Source organism: Helianthus annuus, chromosome 13, assembly GCF_002127325.2.
Source record: "Helianthus annuus cultivar XRQ/B chromosome 13, HanXRQr2.0-SUNRISE, whole genome shotgun sequence".
Lineage (NCBI taxonomy): Eukaryota > Viridiplantae > Streptophyta > Magnoliopsida > Asterales > Asteraceae > Helianthus > Helianthus annuus.
Genome location: NC_035445.2, coordinates 148,288,205 through 148,311,647, shown reverse-complemented (window position 1 = coordinate 148,311,647; position 23,443 = coordinate 148,288,205). Strand labels below are relative to the sequence as shown.

At 33.4% G+C, this 23,443-nt stretch overlaps 1 protein-coding gene across 1 annotated transcript; it reads left to right on the top strand.

Moving 5' to 3' along the window:
• Positions 1-8,132: 8,132 nt before the first annotated feature.
• LOC110901926 lies at positions 8,133-14,350 on the top strand. Its single transcript, XM_022148683.1, has 9 exons — positions 8,133-8,226; positions 8,319-8,609; positions 8,707-8,922; positions 9,180-9,446; positions 9,570-10,008; positions 10,129-11,072; positions 11,230-11,454; positions 11,516-12,448; positions 12,687-14,350. The coding sequence occupies exons 1-9, from the start codon at positions 8,133-8,135 to the stop codon at positions 14,348-14,350; spliced, it is 5,073 nt and encodes a 1,690-aa protein (XP_022004375.1).
• The last annotated feature ends 9,093 nt before the right edge of the window (positions 14,351-23,443 follow it).

Sequence of the window (23,443 nt, the reverse complement as noted above, 5' to 3'; positions counted from 1 at the left end):
CACAAGAAAACACAAACCCTTTTACCCTTTACAAGGGTATACATCTGCCGTCCAATTGTTAAACTTTCTCACACGGATCAAGATCGGGACCGTCCATTTGACTTCACACGGATCACCATATGCTTTCTCTCTCAATGCTCACACATCTCACAAAACAACATCAGATCTTCTCTCTCTCTTCTCTCTCTCTTCTCTCTCTTCTCGGCGATCTAGGGTTTCATGAGATCTATCACCAGATCCGTTTGAATCTATCACCAGATCCGTTTGATGAGCAGATCAAGGGTTTCATGAGATGTTCTGGCAAGGGATCCACAGATTTGAACAAGGGATCCGTTTTATCTGGCAAGGGATCCACAGATTTGAACAAGGGATCCGTTTGATGTTCTGATAAGTTGCTTTATCTTTAATCTTGATGTAGATTTGTTAGTAGATATCTTACCATGTTCTTTTGTGATTCTTACTTTTCAGGTGAAGCGGTTGACGGATGTTCGAAGGACGAAATCTGAGGTTTACGAAGGATTTTCTCATGTGTTTTGTGATGAATCGACTCAGGTTAGGTTCTAAATGTTGATTTATCTTTAATCTTGATGTAGATTTGTTAGTAGATGCGGTTATTTCAAATTAGGTTGAAAGTTTTGTGATATTTGAATTTGTATTTTTGGTGATGATAGTTAGCTTAATTTCAGATATGACATAGTGAAAGGATAAATTGTTTTTGTAGTTTTGATTTTACTTTGTTCTGTTATATTTTGATCTTTTCCTTCATTTTTGGGACTGATAAGTGTCATGGTTGTGTGATAATTATGATATTTAGGTCATTTAGATATGGAATAGTGAAAAGATAGATTGTAATGTATTTTTGATTTTAGTTTGTTCTGTGGGATGCTCGATGAGCAGATCTAGGGTTTCATGAGATGTATCACAAGCTTTATCTGGCAAGGGATCCACAGATTTGAACAAGGGATCCGTTTGATGTTCTGATAAGTTGCAATGAGTGTTATATATCTTACCATGTTCTTTTGTGATTCTTATCTTTAATCTTGATGTAGATTTGTTAGTAGATGCGCTTATTTCAAATTAGGTTGAAAGTTTTGTTATATTTGAATTTGTATTTTTGGTGATGATAGTTAGCTTAATTTCAGATATGACATAGTGAAAGGATAAATTGTTTTTGTAGTTTTGATTTTACTTTGTTCTGTTATATTTTGATCTTTTCCTTCATTTTTGGGACTGATAAGTATCATGGTTTTGTGATAATTATGATATTTAGGTCATTTAGATATGGAATAGTGAAAAGATAGATTGTAATGTATTTTTGATTTTAGTTTGTTCTGTGGGATGCTCGATGAGCAGATCTAGGGTTTCATGAGATGTATCACAAGCTTTATCTGGCAAGGGATCCACAGATTTGAACAAGGGATCCGTTTGATGTTCTGATAAGTTGCAATGAGTGTTATATATCTTACCATGTTCTTTTGTGATTCTTACTTTTCAGGTGAAGCGGTTGACGGATGTTCGAAGGACGAAATCTGAGGTTTACGAAGGATTTTCGCATGTGTTTTGTGATGAATCGACTCAGGTATGTCACTCGCAACTCGCAAGGAAACCTTTTTTTAGGATCTGAATTTAATTAGTTATACCTTTGGTTAACGACTGTCACGATCACTATTATTACAGAACAAGCTCACTCCGATCTTCTGGCTGCCGGAGAAAGTGTATCTGCTTGGAGAGTCTCGGAATTGGCTTTGGCGACGCTGAACGCTGCTTCATTCGAATCGATGGGGGCTTCATATGCAGAATGTTCCCTCACTTAGTGGTCTCATGCTCACTCAAGCAGAGGTAAAGTAAAGTTTATCATCATTCATCAATTTTCTTTTCTTTTTTTTTATAAGCTAACTATCATCACCAAAAATACAAATTCAAATATCACAAAACTTTCAACCTAATTTGAAATAAGCGCATCTACTAACAAATCTACATCAAGATTAAAGATAAGAATCACAAAAGAACATGGTAAGATATATAACACTCATTGCAACTTATCAGAACATCAAACGGATCCCTTGTTCAAATCTGTGGATCCCTTGCCAAATAAAGGTTTTTATATTTGCAACTTGACAAAATGTGATTTATATTAAATTTATTTTAAGTTAATAGTGTACTGGTTATAACTAATATCAAATCTTTACTAATACTTGATTTCTTTTTATGATGGTTGACTTTGCGAGAACTAACGGAGCATTAGTGTCAAGAATGGGCTGAGATTCGAATTCAGTCGGTTTTTCGCTCTTTTTTTGGTAATTTCTAAGCCTTGAATATTAATTTTTAACATGCTATGCTACTGAGAGAATATAAACTTGACTATATTTTGTGTTTTTTAACTGATCTTAACCCATTTGACTTATGCTACAGACAAAAAGGGATCAAGATCGGGACCGTCCATTTGACTTCACACGGATCACCATATGCTTTCTCTCTCAATGCTCACACATCTCACAAAAAGGGATGCCAAAAGCAGGGAAGTACAATCTACAGGAAAAAGCAACACTTTACTTTTGTGTGAAAGACAGCTTGCTTGCTGCAGTCTCTATAATATATCAACACTCTTCCATACACTGTTTGAAAGACAGCACTGCTTGCTTCAGTCTCTATAAATAATCCAGAGATATCTACACTCTACTCACACTTTACAAACTCTCAACTACACTCAACTGAAATTGTAAGTTTATCTCAGTTGAATAATCCTACTTTCAAAACATCAACTTAACAACTTCTATTTACTTCGATTTCAGAATATATCAACTCTTTGCATTCGGATTTTGCGTTGTTTCTCGGCTCTCACATCAAGGTTTTAAAATTTTTGTCGGCTTTTCACATCTCCCTCTTGCATTGTTGTAAGTTCTTTCAAATATGACATAGTGAAAGGATAAATTGTTTTTGTAGTTTTGATTTTACTTTGTTTCTGTTATATTTTGATCTTTTCCTTCATTTTTGGGACTGATAAGTGTCATGGTTGTGTGATAATTATGATATTTAGGTCATTTTTTGGGGATGATAAGTGTTGTAGTTCAATGAAAATTATGATAGTTAGGTCAATTTTAGATATGGAATAGTGAAAAGATAGATTGTTATGTACTTTTTATTTTAGTTTGTTCTGTGGGATGTTTTGATATATTTTTTCATTTTTCGGGATAGTGAAAGGATAAATTGTTTTTGTAGTTTTGATTTTACTTTGTTTTGTTATATTTTGATCTTTTCCTTCATTTTTGGGACTGATATGTGTCATGGTTTTGTGATAATTATGATATTTAGGTCATTTTTGGGGATGATAAGTGTTGTAGTTCAATGAAAATTATGATAGTTAGGTCAATTTTAGATATGGAATAGTGAAAAGATAGATTGTTATGTACTTTTTATTTTAGTTTGTTCTGTGGGATGTTTTGATATATTTTTTCATTTTTTGGGATAGTGAAAGGATAAATTGTTTTTGTAGTTTTGATTTTACTTTGTTCTGTTATATTTTGATCTTTTCCTTCATTTTTGGGACTGATAAGTGTCATGGTTTTGTGAAAATCTGAGGTTTACGAAGGATTTTCGCATGTGTTTTGTGATGAATCGACTCAGGTTAGGTTCTAAATGTTGATTTATCTTTAATCTTGATGTGGATTTGTTAGTAGATGCGGTTATTTCCTACATCCGATGTTTTAGTTAGGATTTACCTTTTTAATTTTTTTAATGTTTACTTGTTTGTTTATATGTCAAATGCAGATTAGTAAGACAAAGGTGTTTCTAAGGGCCGGACAGATGGCAGAGTTTGATGGTTGTCGGACTAAGGTCCTAAGTTATACGACCTAGATGGCTTGGATGTTTCCCAAGTGTTCTATGATGCATAAGCTGAGCCTGTGAGGGTATGATGCATAAGCTGAGCCTGTGAGGCTATGATGCATAAGCTGAGCCTGTCGTCTCTATGATGCATAAGCTGAGCTTGTGTTCTTAATATGTCTGAACTGAAACTGTTAAGGCTATGATGCATAAGCTGAGCCTGTGAGGTTACATATGTGTTTCTTGTGCTTAAAACAGCTGTACATCATGCTTTAAAGGTTGTTTAAGTTTAGTGGAAAAATACTCTTGTACATCATGCTTTAAAGCGGGGTTACATAACACAATAGACTGTGATGATGATTGTATTTTGAGGGTACATAGAAGATCCGAGTAGCATCTTGGCGGGGCAATATCCAGGTTGCATAGTTCTCACTTTGCAACCGTGTGTTGCAGCCATGGCTTTACCCGTAGTTGTGTTCATCTCTCAATTACATGTCTGAGTCTTCCAGTTGTAAAAGTATTATCACAGATTCACAGATCTAAAAGTACATGTCTGATCCGTGTGATAAAGTTAAAAAAATGGTAATTGAACAAGGTGTTGAAAAAACACTTAATGCACAATGTACAACTGTTAAGGCACAAGAAAACACAAACCCTTTTACCCTTTACAAGGGTATACATCTGCCGTCCAATTGTTAAACTTTCTCACACGGATCAAGATCGGGACCGTCCATTTGACTTCACACGGATCACCATATGCTTTCTCTCTCAATGCTCACACATCTCACAAAACAACATCAGATCTTCTCTCTCTCTTCTCTCTCTTCTCGGCGATCTAGGGTTTCATGAGATCTATCACCAGATCCGTTTGAATCTATCACCAGATCCGTTTGATGAGCAGATCAAGGGTTTTATGAGATGTTCTGGCAAGGGATCCACAGATTTGAACAAGGGATCCGTTTTATCTGGCAAGGGATCCACAGATTTGAACAAGGGATCCGTTTGATGTTCTGATAAGTTGCTTTATCTTTAATCTTGATGTAGATTTGTTAGTAGATATCTTACCATGTTCTTTTGTGATTCTTACTTTTCAGGTGAAGCGGTTGACGGATGTTCGAAGGACGAAATCTGAGGTTTACGAAGGATTTTCTCATGTGTTTTGTGATGAATCGACTCAGGTTAGGTTCTAAATGTTGATTTATCTTTAATCTTGATGTAGATTTGTTAGTAGATGCGGTTATTTCAAATTAGGTTGAAAGTTTTGTGATATTTGAATTTGTATTTTTGGTGATGATAGTTAGCTTAATTTCAGATATGACATAGTGAAAGGATAAATTGTTTTTGTAGTTTTGATTTTACTTTGTTCTGTTATATTTTGATCTTTTCCTTCATTTTTGGGACTGATAAGTGTCATGGTTGTGTGATAATTATGATATTTAGGTCATGCTTTAAAGGTTGTTTAAGTTTAGTGGAAAAATACTCTTGTACATCATGCTTTAAAGCGAGGTTACATAACACAATAGACTGTGATGATGATTGTATTTTGAGGGTACATAGAAGATCCGAGTAGCATCTTGGCGGGGCAATATCCAGGTTGCATAGTTCTCACTTTGCAACCGTGTGTTGCAGCCATGGCTTTACCCGTAGTTGTGTTCATCTCTCAATTACATGTCTGAGTCTTCCAGTTGAGTGTAGTTGAGAGTTTGTAAAGTGTGAGTAGAGTGTAGATATCCCTGAATTATTTATAGAGACTGAAGCAAGCATGCTGTCTTTCAAGCATGCTGTCTTTCAAACAGTGTATGGAAGAGTGTTGATATATTATAGAGACTGCAGCAAGCAAGCTGTCTTTCACACAAAAGTAAAGTGTTGCTTTTTCCTGTAGATTGTACTTCCCTGCTTTTGGCATCCCTTTTTGTGAGATGTGATGTTGTTTTGTGAGATGTGTGAGCATTGAGAGAAAGCTGAACTGAAAGTGTTTGAGGCTGTAAAGTGTGAGTAGAGTGTAGATATCCCTGAATTATTTATAGAGACTTAAAGGTTGTTTAAGTTTCGTGGCAAATTACTCTTGTTGTGTACTCCGGATTTTGTGTTCTTAATCTGTCTGAACTGAAAGTGTTTGAGGCTGTGATGCGAAAGCTGAGCTTGTGTTCTTAATCTGTCTGAACTAAAAGTGTTGAGTCTATGATGCATAAGCTGACCTTGTGTTCTTAATCTGTCTGAACTAAAAGTGTTTTGAGGCTGTGATGCAAAAACTGAGCCTGTGTAATCTATCCAACAACTCAAGCAAATGTTTTCTTTGCATTTTAGGGGGAACATGGGTGCTTCTCTCCCAGGGCATACAAAACATAGGTTATTGGCGGCAGCTCGCCATATTTAACATATAAAAAAACTTTATATGTTAAATTTGGCGGACTGCCGCCAATGACCTGTGTCTTGTATGCCCTGTGGAGAGATCCACCGATTCGAGGCAAACGGCTCACTTATAAAAAGAGTTAATGCCTGATTTGCCAAATGATATCCTTAATAAACATATGTGAAGGACAAGATGGTAATTGAACAAGGTGTTGAAAAAACACTTAATGCACAATGTACAACTCTTAAGGAACAAGAAAACACAAACCCTTTTACCCTTTACAAGGTTATACATCTTCCGTCCAAATGTTCTTAATCTGTCTGAACTGAAAGTGTTTGAGGCTGTGATGCGAAAGCTGAGCTTGTGTTCTTAATCTGTCTGAACTAAAAGTGTTGAGTCTATGATGCATAAGCTGACCTTGTGTTCTTAATCTGTCTGAACTAAAAGTGTTTTGAGGCTGTGATGCAAAAACTGAGCCTGTGTAATCTATCTGAACTGAAAGTGTTTTGAGGCTGTGATGCAAAAACTGAGCCTGTGTAATCTATCCAACAACTCAAGCAAATGTTTTCTTTGCATTTTAGGGGGAACATGGGTGCATCTCTCCACAGGGCATACAAGACACAGGTTATTGGCGGCAGCCCGCCATATTTAACATATAAAAAAACTTTATATGTTAAATTTGGCGGGCTTCCGCCAATGACCTGTGTCTTGTATGCCCTGTGGAGAGATGCACCCATCTTCCCCCTAAAAAACATAGAAAACATTTGCTTGAGTTGTTGGACCGAGCGAACCTTGCATAATGCGTCAAGGGAAACTATTGGTCGAGCGAGACATTTGTTCAGGTATCCTTATTTCATGATAAAATGATTATGAATAGCTGTGCATAAACTAATCGCAAGTTTGTTTGGTATATGCAGGGTAAAAGGGAACAGCAGTGTTCAGCACTGTGTCATTCTTGCTTGGTGCCATCACCTCAGTTGTCTCTGGCTTACCATCCGTGTACTTTACTAAAATTTGATCAGTGCAGTGAGCATGCGAGCGCAACAAGTGCAGCCGCAGCGGCGCGGTGAGGGCAGCCGCAACGAGCGCAGCGGCATGGTTAATAAAAAAATAAAAAAACTGCCACCTCTAAGTAGATATGTATCAGAACGTACAAATTCATATTTATTGTTTTGTTTATGCGTTTAATCGTTTGATTAACGACTCGATTGATTTGTTTGTAACCATTTGTCTGGAAACGAACTTATTTATCTTACTTTAATTTTTGTATTAAGCATCATCTATCGCGCCTTTGCTGACTGACTTTTATAGATCACTACTTTAGGGAGAATGAACAATTATCCAAATATGGAGATACTAAATCTGCTCGAGGTATGATGCTGGTTGAACTTAAGAAACTAATTGAAGGAAATCCTTTATTTTGTGACAAATTTCAGTTCCAAACCTTAGGAATTCAAGATTAAGGACTCTTACAAACCTAAGACTGTTTGGGAAATTTTTGACTATGTTTTGTACATCTTACAATATAGTAGTTAATGTTAGTTATTTGTGAATTTGTATCACAATTTGAACCAACAAAAGCCTAGGTAGTCCGTCTATTTCAGGTAACATAACTAGAATCAAACAATTTTCTTTGTTTTCTCCTGAGTCGCACAATAACCACCAAACGCCATCACGAAACCACCAATCGCTGCAAATCGCTGATTCTCGCCGCTGAAGAAGGCCTCAACCGACCATCACATTCTGCTACACTACCACCATCGTCGTCACAAGCCACATTGGAAACTACATCCCCGTAGATAGCCCTAAACTCACCAACCTAAGTGATACCACTCCCGCCGCATCGCGCGGGTAAGTGACTAGTGTTTATATATATATATATTATTTATTATATATATTATATATAAACTTATGTCCAACAATATATGACAACTAATTACAGTTTGCATTTTAGAAAATGTCTCATATTCGTAAAGGTTCATCCGCATCAGATAAAGATTTACGTAACATAAATGTTACTTCAGGAACTCCTTTGTCTGATATATCTAACTGTATGTTCTATAATTTTTTTTTTTGAGATATTATTAATTCAATTATCGTTTCAGTTCATTTCATTGTTTTACTAATTCATATATCATCTCAGTTGATACATGCAGCAACATTGACAAACTTGAAGCTGTCCAAAGAACAAAAGCTAGAAGAATATATTCCAACAATAAAAGATTCAATACAACCTCATCGCAGACTCAATCCACACTAAATTATTCAACTCATAATAATAAAGAAAATGTAACTTCAACCACATCTACCGTGTATAACAGATCATTATGTAAGCCTGGTATAAACATCAATTTTTCCTCTGGTATATCATATTCGGAAACTCATAATACGAATCTTCCTTTTTCAACAAATCCTTCACATGATATTTCCAATGGTATTTTCAAATCTATACTTCTTACTTTATTACAAAATTTATATTTATATAAATTTAACTAATGTATATGTCATTTGAGTTTCTATACGTGATGTAGACAAGGATGAGGCTGCAAACAGAAGGAAGGCTAGACGTATATACTTGAATAGCAAAAGATTGAATAAAAATTCAACACAGACTCAATCGTCACTAACTTCTTATACGCCAAATAAAGAGAATATTAGTCCGAACACTACTTTTACGTTGAATAAATCATCTTTTAGCATCCTCTCAAGTATCAATGTCTCTTCCGGTTCATCTAAATTCAATTCAGGTAAGGCGCGAGTAATGTTGTTTTTAACATATTATGTAATAAAGTGTTTTTTCTTATATCATCAAGTGTTTTATAAACCATAACAACTTTATATCTCTCAAATTTTACTAATTCATGTCATTTATGTACATTAATTTTATTTTAGTTACCAATATTATTATCAAGCTTTTTAATATATAGTTAACGAAATTATATATTTTTTTAAGTATGTTTTTTATTATATGATTTTATATCATTTGTTATAATAATTTTTATAGGAAACAGTGCATCTTCCAGTGGTATTCCAAGAAACATTACAAGCAACTCAGCATCAGTCATGATACCTTCTTCATCGTCTACAATTCCACCAAATACTGTTATAGCATCAGACGAACCTTCACCACTGATAAGAATGTCATCAGGAAAGCGGAAATTAGTAAGAAAACGACGAAACTTAACACCTATACCTATTATTGATTTGACAACAGATGATGATAACGAGGTTGCTGATATCATTGATCAACATTTAAAAGGTGTTTCAAAAGGTATAGTTAATCCTCTTTTATTTAATACTTCTTCAATTATTTATTTTCATATTGTTTTTTAACAACATAGATTTATTATTTTTAATAACATTAATCTTTTAACTGAAATAAACAAATGTACAGACTACTTGGATCATGGTGACCAGATTATCGTGTGTCAAACGTGTAGCGCAAAGCTATGGAAAGCAGAGGCGGATAGGGGAGAACAGAAGCGAAATAAACCTAACTATTTCCTTTGCTGTTCATACGGCAAAGTTTTGTTACCTGATTTTAAGCAGCCTCCTGAAATTTTGAAAGATCTATATGTTGGCGTCAGTGCGAAGAGCAAATTGTTTTTAAAAAACATTCGTCGTTATAATTCTATGTTCTCATTTACATCTATGGGAGGAAGGATTGACAAAACTATCAACCGTGGAAATGCACCTTATGTCTTTCGATTAAGTGGTCAAAATTATCATACTATTGGGAGTCTATTACCTGATGATGGAAAGGAGCCAAAATTCAGCCAGTTGTATATATACGACACAGATAATGAAATATTTAATCAACAAAATGCAGTTGGGTATGTATTAATTTCATAGTGTTTATAATTACCTATAATTGTCGATTTATTTTATATGATATTAATGTTAGTAATACATATATAATCGCTATTAATCCATACATTTTGTTACTTTTATAGGGGCTCAAACACTTCTTTTACAATAACTGAGTCAGCTTTTGATGTTCAGATCATTGAGGAACTTACACTTATGTTAGACACTAACAACGCTTTGGTTAAAATTTATCGACAAGCTAGAAATTCTTTAAACGAAAACCCTTACATCGACTTGAAGCTTTGTCTAATTGGTAAAAGATCCAAAGATGGTAGGACATATAACCTTCCTGAAGCTTCTGAAGTTGCTGCATTAGTTATTGGAGATCTGACTCAAGCTGTTGAGAATCGTGATATAGTAGTGAAAACAAGATCTGGTCGGATTGAGCGCATAAGTGAATTACATCCTTCTTATCTTTCTCTACAATACCCTCTTTTATTTCCATACGGAGAAGATATGTACAGGGTTGACATTCTTCATAGAGGTCTCAATCTAGACACGAACAGCAAACGTCCAATGTGTACTATGCGTGAGTTCTTTGCTTATAGACTACAAGATCGTGTCGATAAGTTTTCTTTGATTCATAATGCAAAAAGACTTTTCCAACAATTTGTTGTTGATGCTTACACTATGATTGAGAGTGAAAGGTTGTTTTACATACGACGACAACAAACTCATTTGAGGTCAGAAACTGTTCAGAATATTCAGAATGCAAGTAATGCTGGAAAAAAAAAAGATATGTCAAAAATTGGAACACGTATCTTTATTCCATCTTCCTTCACTGGCGGTTCTCGATATATGATGCAAAATTACTTAGATGCAATGTCTTTGTGCAAATGGTTTGGGTATCCAGATTTTTTCATCACTATTACGTGTAATCCAAAATGGCCGGATGTGCAAAGGTTTTTAAAAGATACAACGATAAGGCCTGAAGATAGACCAGACATTTTGTGTCGAATTTTCAAGATAAAACTAGATGCCATAACAAAAGAATTGAAAGAAGGCAAGTTGCTCGGTAGAGTTAATTCTGGTATGTTTATTTATACGATAACATCTAAAGGCTACTATTTTTAAATAACGTTACGTTTTTTTTGTTAGTATTATTATTATTAATCTATATTTAATGTTGATAATATAAGTTACTTTTTTGTTCTAATTTATTATATGTTTGTTGTTGTACTCTGTAGTTGTCTATACTGTTGAGTTTCAAAAACACGGACTTCCTCATGCACACATATGTGTATTCATGCATTCTGACAGCAAGATTCTATCTGTTGACCAACTAGATCCAATCATTTCTGCCGAAATTCCAGACATAGCCGAGGATCCAGAGTTATATAAACTTGTGGCAGACTACATGATTCATGGTCCATGTGGTCCTCTCAATATGAATTGTCCTTGCATGATCGATCGTAAGTGTTCCAAGAAGTTTCCTAAGAAATTTGTTAATGAAACATGTTTGGATAAAAAAAGGATTTCCAGTTTATCGTCGAAGGGATTCTGGCCTATCTGTTGTTAAATCACGTGTGAACGTAGACAATAGATATGTTGTTCCATATAGTAAAGTTTTGTTAAAAAGATACCAGGCGCATATTAACGTTGAATGGTGCAATCAAGTTGGTTCTATCAAATATTTGTTCAAGTACATTAACAAAGGCCCAGATAGAACTACTCTTAGAGTTGTTGAAAGTGGAAATCAGGATGATCAGGAACCTGTAGTCGATGAGATAGAAAAGTATTACGATTGCCGGTATATTTCTGCATGCGAATCTGTTTGGAGGATCTTTTCATATGATATTCATTATCGATATCCCGCAGTTATTCGATTGCCGTTCCATTTACCTGGTCAGCAAAACGTAGTATATGGCGCAGACGATGACATTGACGAGGTTCTTAACAAACCATCTGTTGCTTCTACTATGTTCTTATCTTGGATGAAGTGTAACGAAAAATTACCCGAGGCACGTAATCTTACTTATGTTGAGTTTCCATCAAAGTATGTTTTTAAATTAAGAACTCGCAGTTGGGATATAAGGAAACGACATCCTTCAATCGGTAGGATTCATTCGGTGTTTCCTTCAGCTGGTGAAGCATACTACCTCAGAATATTATTGAACAAAGTAAAGGGACCAAAATCTTTTGAGGATATTCGTACTGTAAATGGTACTTTGTATCCAACTTTCAGGGACGCATGCTATGCGTTAGGGCTTTTGGACGATGATAACGAGTACATTGAAGCTATCAAAGAAGCTAATTTGTATGGAAGTGCTACTTATCTACGGACGTTATTTGGAACAATGCTGATGTTTGGTAGTTTGTCTAGACCTGATTTTGTATGGGAGAAAACATGGACGTATTTATCGGATGACATTTTATATAGACAAGAAAAACATTTGAATGTTGATGGTATGTCTTTTTTTTAATTTTTGCATGTTATCTAATATTCAATTAATATATTTATTAAATTAAATTTTTTTTGTTGATAATTTTTTTATTTGAATGAAATAAAAAAAACTTTATTTGTACAAAATTTTTTTTGTTATTTACCCTTCAAGTTCATTTATGTATATTTACCAAAATATACTTTAATATTCGACAGTACGAATTATTGTATTATTAAATACATCTTCAATTTTGTTTGCAGGTTTAAATTATTCTGACGAAGAAATAAAGAATTTGGCGTTGTTAGAGATTGAGAAGTTCTTACTTCGTAATAATTCATCTCTGAGGAACTATTCAAATATGCCTTATCCTGATGATGAGTCTATTTCTTCGTCTAACAATCGATTGATCAACGAGGAGTTATCTTATTTCCAAAATACCATGGAAGATGAGTTGAATAATATGTTACTACTTTTAACAGATGAGCAACGTAATGTTTTTGATCAGATTATGGAATCTGTTAGAACAAACAAAGGTGGTGTCTTTTTTGTTTACGGATATGGTGGCACCGGTAAGACCTTTCTTTGGAAGACATTGTCGGCAGCAATTCGAAGTAAGTCTGAAATTGTTTTAAATGTTGCTTCAAGCGGTATAGCTTCTTTGCTACTTTCTGGAGGTCGAACAGCCCATTCTCGATTTTCCATCCCTCTGAATCTAAATGAGGATTCTCTTTGCCGCATGAAGCCTGGATCTGAACTTGCGTGTCTTTTAAAAAAAACACAACTTATTATATGGGATGAGGCTCCTATGATTCATAAACATGCCTTTGAAGCATTGGATAGAACCTTAAAAGATATATTGATGCCTGATTGTTCAAATAGCGAAGCTTTACCATTTGGAGGAAAGGTAATTGTATTTGGTGGTGACTTTAGACAGATTCGTCCTGTTGTTCCTAATGGCTCTAGACAGGATATCGTGAATGCTTCCCTGAGTTCGTCATATATATGGAATAAATGCAAGTTACTAAGGCTAACAAAAAACATGAGGCTTACTGTTGGCATGAATCATGGTGATATTGACAAGACAAAAGAGTTTGCTAAATGGCTTTTGGATATTGGCGAGGGAAAACTTGGTGGTCGCAACGACGGAGAAGCTCTTATTGATATACCTCAAGAACTGTTGATTACTGAGTCCACTAACCCTATTGGTAATCTGATCAACTTTGTGTATCCGTCGATACTTGAATCGTTCAATGATCCAAATTATTTTCAGGAAAGAGCCATACTTGCTCCTAAGAACGACGTTGTTCACGAGATAAATGATACCTTATTAGCAATGTTTCCTGGTGATCATAAAGAGTATCTAAGTTCAGATTCCATCTGCCAATCTGAGAATGTAACTGACCATATTCGACACAATGTTTACCCCCCCGATGTTCTAAATGGTCTTAAGGTTTCAGGAATGCCGAATCATAAATTGGTTTTAAAAGTTGGTGTTCCTATCATGCTGTTACGTAACCTTGATCAGAAAAACGGTCTGTGCAATGGTACAAGATTACAAGTCGTAAAACTTGGTGATCGGATTATTGAAGCCAAAGTGATTTCTGGTAATAATATTGGTACTAGAACTTTTATACCAAGGATCAATCTTTCCCCCTCTGACAAACGAATACCTTTCAAGCTTCAAAGAAGGCAATTCCCGATAGCTGTGTGTTTTGCAATGACGATAAATAAAAGTCAGGGACAGTCGTTATCTAAGGTTGGTTTGTTTCTAAAGCAGCCTGTTTTCACTCACGGACAACTATATGTTGCAGTTTCAAGAGTCAAAAGCATGGATGGTTTAAGGATGTTAATATTAGATGTTGAGGGAAACGTTACTAATAAGACTACAAATGTTGTATACAAAGAGATATTCTCAAATTTATAGTTTTGATTCGAAGTTTCATTATTTTAATATTAATATCCAACTGTCATATTATTTATTCCTTTACTCCGAGATTTATATTTCCATTTTACTTTATATTTTTTTATACATTTCATTTGTAATATATATCACATACAACTTATAAAAATAATCTTAACCACATATAAACAAACACAAGTTAGTTTGTAAATAGATATATTTAAACATTGAAAACCAACAAGTACTTATGTATGATACCAACTGTTAATTACATTCAAATGTATGGTACTTTGTTAGATTATATAATAGTAGTTGTCTTTAACCATAAACTACCTACTAACAAAATAAAACATCATAACCATAGAAACTTTGTCCAAAAAAGAGTAAACCAAATAACATGATCACAAAACAGTTATCATTTGTTCAACACAAACACCTTCATGATTAGATTACCTGTTAACATGCATTAACCCCATCCACATTTGATAAGATCAGGAGATTTGATGAACTTACAAATGTGAAATGCAGTCTATCACCCAAACAAAGTCCATTCTCCTTCATGAACATCGGCCAACCTTCGATTGCATACCTTACAGCATTTCCATTCTTTTGGCGCCTAACATTCATTTTGATTGTTTTTCCCTTCATGTTCCTCACGTTTAACTTATGAGATTTATTTCGGAATCCGGCTGCTCTTACAACATTAGCAGGCATTCTCTGCATGCAAATCCGTATTTAAGAACTCATTCAGCCATATTCATGTTAAAATATTTCACTCTATGATTTTTATGTCAAAAATACATACCATGCGGTTTTCTCCTTTCATTGTGAAATCATACTTTCCAATTTTCTCAACAGTAATTGTTTTTGCAACAACTTTTCCTTCAACCTCCGCTATCTTTAATCCATGATCACCCCTCTTTCTTTTTTCCTTTACCTTTTTTTTGAACACATACATTATATTTAGAATAAAATCTAAGTTAATAATAAATGTTGATCACTACATATTGTTTATTTATGATAAACGTACCATCCGTTTCCGAGTTATCTCTCCATCTGTTGAGACCTTTTCCATTTCAAATTCTGTCCTGCATACAAGCTCCTTACTGACCTCCGCACAACAATGTGCCTCTACATGTTTACCTTTCTTCGTAACCTATTAAGATAAAACAAAAAAACCTATTAAGACAATATGCATCTACATGTTTTCCTCTACATGTTGAGACCTTTTCCATTTCAAATTCTACCTTTGAGTTTTCTTTTCCAGCAATGTTCTTAATCACTTCCTGTTTTTTACTAATTTCATGAATCTGTGTATCATATTTAATAAAATTACAACATCTGATTGTAATGTGTTTTAATCTACATAAATATAAGGTTATTACCTCAGAAATCATCTCATCTGTGGAGTCATCATCATCATCACCGAAGCTCTGTTATACAATAAGATATTAGCAAAAGAGACGTAATTATTACTAAACTGTTATACTTTAAGTTGATAATACTTACAAAGTTGACGGTTTTGTAGTATGTGTCTTTAGCTATCTCCATCAGAGACTCATCATCACTTTCTTCTTTTTTATTCAAAACAACTTCAACTCCTCGACGATAAATCTTTATCTCAAATTTTTTGCTTTCCGTATTCGTCAACAACATTATATCATCATCTTCTATCCCAAGATCATCAAATAGTTTCGGACAACCTTTCGTAAAAACATAATTATCATTTATTTTCTCCGTCTCAACTTTCCAAATCTGACCTGCTGCACATATGTTATAATAATCGTTGACTGGCGTGTGAGAGTAACATTTTGTAACATAAGCTTCGGGAATCACCTGAAAAGTTTAGTAGCATTTTACTCTCAAATATATATGTATATCATTTATTTTACAACTATAAAGAAAAACAGATTAATATATAAATGTATACTTACTATTATCTTTAAAATGCCGTAACGGTTTACTGTTACGAAAGATTCACCACATATGTTGTTGACGAAACAATCAATGTGAATATCTTTATCTTTCAATATCCTTAAGCGCAACAATGTCTGTTTTTTCAACTGAAGATCCCTTACGACATTTTTCCAACCATCAGTTATAACCGATTCCCCGCTTATACTTCTCAAATAAGCTGTCCAACTTCTTTCACTTTGATGATGTATCATTACTTTAGTTCTTTGCCAATAATCACCGTATACACTCTTAACAAACTCAATTGGCAGTACCTGTTGTTAAATTTATATTAAAGATATTATCTAACACAAATTAGAGATATTTTATTTTCTAACAATTGTAACATACCAGTTTCATCGAGTAATCATCATCCAACACAGTTATGCATGAGGAACTCATCTTTATATACCTGTAAACAATGATGTATATATTTGTTTGCAATATACAATAATACAATAATACAATATACATATAAACAATAACAAAGCAACTGTTATCTCATCATCTAACCATAATTTTTTTCACAATGACATTCACAAACTATATCAACCAAATAAGTATAGTAACTTAAATTTTATACATTCAAAGACAAACAATTAAATGTAATCCGTTTTAGATAACATAAGGTACACAATAAATAACATTGTTATTCAAGTTTTGTAATGTTATAACCTAATCAATGATCCAAAATACAATGTCAATCAAGAATTTTTAATTTTCACAATAAGATGCACTAAATATATCAACCAAATCATGTTATTAACATAAATTATATATTTTTAAACACATTCAATACGATCTAATTTATTTTAGATACACATAAGATACACAACATTTAATTTCATAAAACTGAAAAACCTGATTTCATGTGTAAACCGTAAACAATCGCCGGAAATACTTCGGTGAAGTCACTTAACCCGGAAATTGGCGTTCAACTCAGATGATAATAAGTGTGTGAATCAAAGAGGAGATTTCCGATAAAATGATCGGAAATAATGGAGGTAAACTTACTTTACCAAATTTCTTCTTCACCGTCGGTTTATGTTTCTTGAGCCAAGTGATTGTTCATTGAAGGTGATGGAGTGTTGCAGCAGCTTTAGTCTTTGATATGATATGTGATGATTATAATTTATATTTTATTTTTAATTTAAGTATCGATTTTTATTTTTAACATATATCCGTTATTTATGTAATAATATTAAAACTAATGTTTTTTATTTTACCCATTATGTATTTGAATATCATACAAAAATATATATTCACTAATTAGTACTAATATTTCGGAAAACCTTTTATTATGTTAAATTTTTATTACTAGCAATATTTTGTAAATCTTTTGCTATTTTTAAAACACATTTACAATAATTACATTAATTTATATATTTTTGTACAATATTGAGTTTATTAATTATTTACATAAATAGTTATAAGAATTGTTGATTCTATAGTTTCTTAAATTTTATTTCCAATTTTCTCATATAAATACATGCTGATATTTTTTTCTTTCATTCTATGTGTTGCTATTAGTATTCGATTGTTAGTATTCTTCCTCAACTGTCGTGTTCGGGTGAATATGTATCGTCATGGTCCGTATTTCATCATAACTCTACTTGATCCACTATCCCTTCAACAGGTACATAACTTTCATTATTGTTTTTATAAACTATTTATTAGTATTGTTTGATGTTTGATATTTATTCTAAAGAAATTTTTCATATATTTTTTTTTTGGTTTTCAGGCTATACCTATATGTATGAGTAGATTTATATGGACGAATAAGTTACAATCCTCAACTGTTAGCCTTAAATTTGATGAAAAGCATTCATGGCGTGTTCGCATCCAATTAATAGAAGATGTATTCTACTTCACTAATGGATGGTCTGAGGTTTTAAATTACTTTGGCCATGGATATTTCTTTATTATTTTCAACTATCTTGGTGATCGTACTTTTAAGTTCAAGCTTTTCTGTCATGATCCAAATCAAGAGTGGGGGAAACCGTTTTGTAAAATTATTCAAAATCCTTTACAAACTCCAATGGTACGTACTTTTATTATAGATTTATATTGTTTTTTTTTCTCGATTTATGTAAAACATAATACTCATACATTTTATAATAATTAATTTCTTTACAGGTTATACCAGATACTTTTCTTTCAGAACATTTTGATTATCGTTTACCGGATAACAAGGTTATACTTAACGTATCCGAGATTCATAAATGGGAAGTCCGTATTAGAAAGATTGGTCGAAATTATTGTTTTGCTGATGGTTGGTTTAAATTTATTGAAGATCTCAGGTTAAATCCGGGCGATATTTTGTGTTTTAAAATAAACGACGTGAAAGATTTTAATATTACCATATTCAATAAGCACGGTCGTCAAGTTTTGTTAAACAACACTCCTTTGATTGAGCAAGAATATGAACATATTACCAATGTTGAAGGTTATCGACAAGTTAGTGACGATCCTAACTATCCTTTTTTTGCAATGACAGTATCTACTGAATTGGTATTCTACTATGCTTTTTTATGTTTAATTTTTTTTTTATTTTTAGTTTTTTTCATTTAATAACATTAACATATTTGTAATGTGCTTACAAAATGTAGATCCTTCCCAAATTGATTACTGACATAAGTGGTTTAAATGAGTTTTCTGAAGTACACATCAAAGTTATTAAAGGAAATACTTGGGTTAAGAATCTTCGTACACACAATATTGATGGTCAAATAAGGTTTGTCAATCAATTTATTATCTTATTTATTATATATTATTATTTAACTTTCACTGTATTTGTATATGAATTAGTAACATTTTTTTTCATATTTTATCTAACATAGGTACGGTGTTGTTGGGTGGCATGATATAATTGAAGCTGAACATATTTCCTTAGGTGACGATTGTTTCTTCAACTGGTCGAAAGCGAATTCCAAGTTATTGGTTACGAAACTCAAGCAAGCATAAGTGCTATAGTAATAGGCTTTCACTTTTTATTTAAAATCCGAAAAAACAATTACCGTACAATAACTTTTCGATCACCCTTTATATACGTTTCCGGTACAATGCGTTTGTTATTTTATTTATTTTAAATTCAGATTGCCATTATAACCAGAAAATCAAATCGTATCAACTTCAAATTTCAATAGTACGTTCATGCATACAGTTTCTTTATGATCAGTATAATCGTATTATTTTCAAAAAAAAAAAAAAAAACATATCATTTCTCAACACCGCGAAATTCGCGGGTATTAGCACTAGTTTTACTATATAATAAAATAAATCACCTTAGGGACACTTGTCATCATATTAAGCCATCTCTTATAGATAATTAATATTTTAATTTAATCTCTTCTAATTAATTATAGATAACTCTCCTAGTAAATATTATTTAATTTAATATCTTATATTATAGATAACTCTCCTACTAAATATTATTAGTTTAATGTCTTATGGATAATTATTATTTAGTTTAATCCCCTCCTCATTTATAATATTATTTATTTGAATTAATTATATTTAAATGTTCTGTTTAGTTTGGTATCAAATAAATTTTACGAAACTTAAAATAAAATTAACTAATATTATTTATCATTTATACATTTACGGAGTTTTAAATAAAAGGGTTAAATTTATTGAGACTTCGTTAAGAAATGTATAAATGATAAATAATATTAGTTAGTTTTATTTTAAGTTTCGTAAAATTTATTTAATACCAAACTAAACAGAACGTTCAAATATAATTAATTCAAATAAATAATATTATAAATGAGGAGGAGATTAAACTAAATAATAATTATCCATAAGATATTAAACTAATAATATTTAGTAGGAGAGTTATCTATAATATAATATAAGATATTAAATTAAATAATATTTAGTAGGAGGGTTATCTATAATTAATTAGAATAGATTAAATTAAAATAATAATTATCTATAAGAGATGGCCTAATATGATAACACGTGTCCCTAAAGTGGTTTCTTTTATTATATAGTAAGATAAGATTTATTCAACCCGTACAATATGGTTCTTATAAATATAACTTTTTATTATTTAATATATAAAATTATATTAATTTAACCCGTACAAAAAATGAGGTTTAAAAATATATTATTTTATTATTTAGTATATAAAATTTATTTGTTTAATCCCATGTAATACACAGGGTTATAACCTTGTAAGCTTATATATATAAATGTGCCTTAATTAAACTGACTTTTATTTTACCACTTTTTATCTTGGTTTTATATTTATTTTTATGAGTAAGTGGCTCCATTCATTTGTAAGAAAATAAAACTTTTATTTTTTATTTTTATTAAGATTATATCTACTGGGCTCCATTCTATTAAAAAAAAATTAGTGCACCCATTAAATAAACATTGGGCACAATGTTAGGTCCAAAATATAGCACCATATGCTTCTTAAAAATTGAAACAGCCGAAAAGAAAGAGAAAATAAACAGCTTTATGAGGTTCAAGCTCGTGTCTGCCATGAGGTGGAGCACACTCTCACGCGCCAAATGTTTGAAGGTCACAATGCTGTGGGTTGTGTTTGAACGTTTGGGTTACTATCTAGTTCTGGACTTTTCGGGGACGGAGTCAGTGTCAGTGAAAAGGTGTACGTGCCTAGTCGTGCAAACAACGAACGCACTACTGGTCGAGATTTGGCGCCGCTCTCCTGATGAGTCCAAGGCAAGACGAAACCAGTAACCCACACAAAGAAGCGAGATGGATTGGCTTGTCCCCGGGGACTTGGGGACGCCACGTGAGGGTCGAAAAGTAACCCCGTGACAACTTGGTATCAGAGCAGAACGATTCTCAGATACGTTGGAACGTGACTCTTAACCAAATGAGCTTAACATTTAGAGTATGGTTGTGACATTGTCTCTAGCAGCATATGTAGCAAGGACATAACATGTAGCAAAGGAGATGTTGCTGGGTAAGAGACTCTTGATTGGGCTTTGGTGAAAGTTGTTGAGCTAGGTGATCGTGTGATCGCAGTTAATGTTTGTTGAAACTTAAGTTGTATTTAAATTTTATTGATTTTTTTCAAAGTAAAGAATTTAAGTTTGTTAGTATATTCGTTTGATTGTGACTTTGACGCCGTATGCTATCCCAAGTATTGGTTGGACGGGTCCATTCGTGGTCTTTATCATTGCGTCTTGTTTCGTGACTCGAACACCGAGTCTTATTGCTTCATCCATTGAGACGAAGTTATAGCTTGCTACTGTGTCAACTAGTGCCTTAACGGGTCTCCCGTTTACCACCATGTTAACGAGTTGAAGTCCTTCCGACTTCTATTCTAGTTTTGCGGTTGTGGATCTTTTCTTTCCTTGCATGGACCCCAAACATGCTTTTGGTTGTGCCTTGTTAGCATCGTTCATTTTTGCTTCCAACTCAGCGAAGTTTTTGTGAAGGTTTTGGATCTTGTCGTCTACCTCTCTCTGCAACGCCGCGATCTCCTCTTGGATTATGGCTTGCATCTCGAGGCGTGTGACGTCGATAGCGGTTTTGAGATCTTTTTTGAGTCATTTTAGCTCATCTCGCAATGTTCCCAAAGCGTCTAGCTTTCCAAGAAACGATTGACAAAAGTTCCAAGTTGTGTGACCGAAGCTTCGACATTAGTCTTCATTTTGTCTAAGGATCCGACCAAATCCATAGACATGCCTTCAACTTCTTGTTGATTCTGGTTATGATTGTGTGTCTCTTCTTTGCTAGAGACGATTTTCTTGCTCGTATATCCTTTCTTGCTTTTATTGTTTGCCATCCCAGTGAACCGACGCGGCTCTGATACCACTTGTCACGGAGTTATTTTCTTACTCTCGTGCGGCACTTAGATTTGATCTAAGTTAATCCTTTTGGTTGTGTTGGGTTATGTTTACGCAGCGGAAGTCTTTTGTGAGAATCACAAGGAAGAGTTTTGTGGTGTAATACTACAAGTAAGATGGTGTTTTGATTACTTGAACAAAGTTACAAGTACAAGTGTTTACAAGAAGTTGAGTTATGAATGAGTTATGAGAGGTTATGTGGGGTTATGTGGGGTGAGTACAAATGTGGCCTCACATCCCTATTTATACTAGTTGAAAGCTAATCCGGATAGTTCTATATCTAGATCAATCCCTTACAACATTTTACATAATATTATCTAGATATTTCTTCATAAATACCATAATTCAGATGAATTTCTAGAGTCTTCTAGGCTGAATTTGAAGGCCGTTTTGACCAGCCCTTTCCAGCATTTTCTAGAGCTTTCTTGGTTTGATGTTGGTCTTTATTATGCTCCCATGGTGTTGGAACGATGTGGGTTGTTCCGGATCCTTCCGGGCGGTTCTGGACGTGACTAGATGCCCCTGAAAGTTCTAGAAAGCTGAAATTTTGTGCTGAATTTTGGCGGGACGTGACATAACGCCCTATGCCCCTGACGTGACGTGCCACTTGTCGAATAACGCCCCAAAGAATCTTTATGACTACACATTGCCTTAATATTATTTTACGTAAAGACATAATTATTATGTTGGAATTATTGAACCAGCTTGATGGTTTTTATTCAAGAGGTGAAGTGTATCAAAATGTGACAACTACTGCGCGTCAAAGATCTCCTGTGTCCCGATCAGAATACAACTTAAGATCGGATATAATACGAGGTGATTGTCGGGCGTCAAAGATCTCGGGGGTCCATATCAGAATTACGAGTCCAGATCGGATATACGAGGTGATTGTTGGCATAATCTGATCGAAATTCAAAAGGTGGACAAACAATTACAATATTTCAAAGGGAAAAGTCAAGATAAAATTAGTTGACTTTGAAGTTATTTCGTATTTATTAGATTATTATTTAAATTGTTTAAGTTTATTAGTTTTTTAAATTTTAGTTCTAATAATAGGATATGATTTAGTAAATAGTTATTCTAATAATAGGATATGATTTAGTAAATAATTAAGATCGATAGATTATTATGGTGACACCGTAACGAATTAAGAGTTATTAGTAACCTAGAGATGAAAACAAAATGCTTCTGTAACGAATTAAGAGTTATTAGTAACCTAGAGATGAAAACAAAATGCTTCTTTAACCCTCTCAATGCCGAAAATGCATCTTTTGAATTTTTTAAAAGTGTTCCAATTAGGTCACTTAAGTTTCAAAAATGTTCCAATCAGGCCACTCAA

Coding starts and splice junctions, on each gene's coding strand:
- LOC110901926 (XM_022148683.1), top strand. CDS start 8,133: ATGTCTCATATTCGTAAAGGTTCATCCGCATCAGATAAAGATTTACGT. Junction 8,610..8,706: donor TTCACATGATATTTCCAATG/GTATTTTCAAAT, acceptor TACGTGATGTAG/ACAAGGATGAGGCTGCAAAC. Junction 11,455..11,515: donor TTGTCCTTGCATGATCGATC/GTAAGTGTTCCA, acceptor GGATAAAAAAAG/GATTTCCAGTTTATCGTCGA.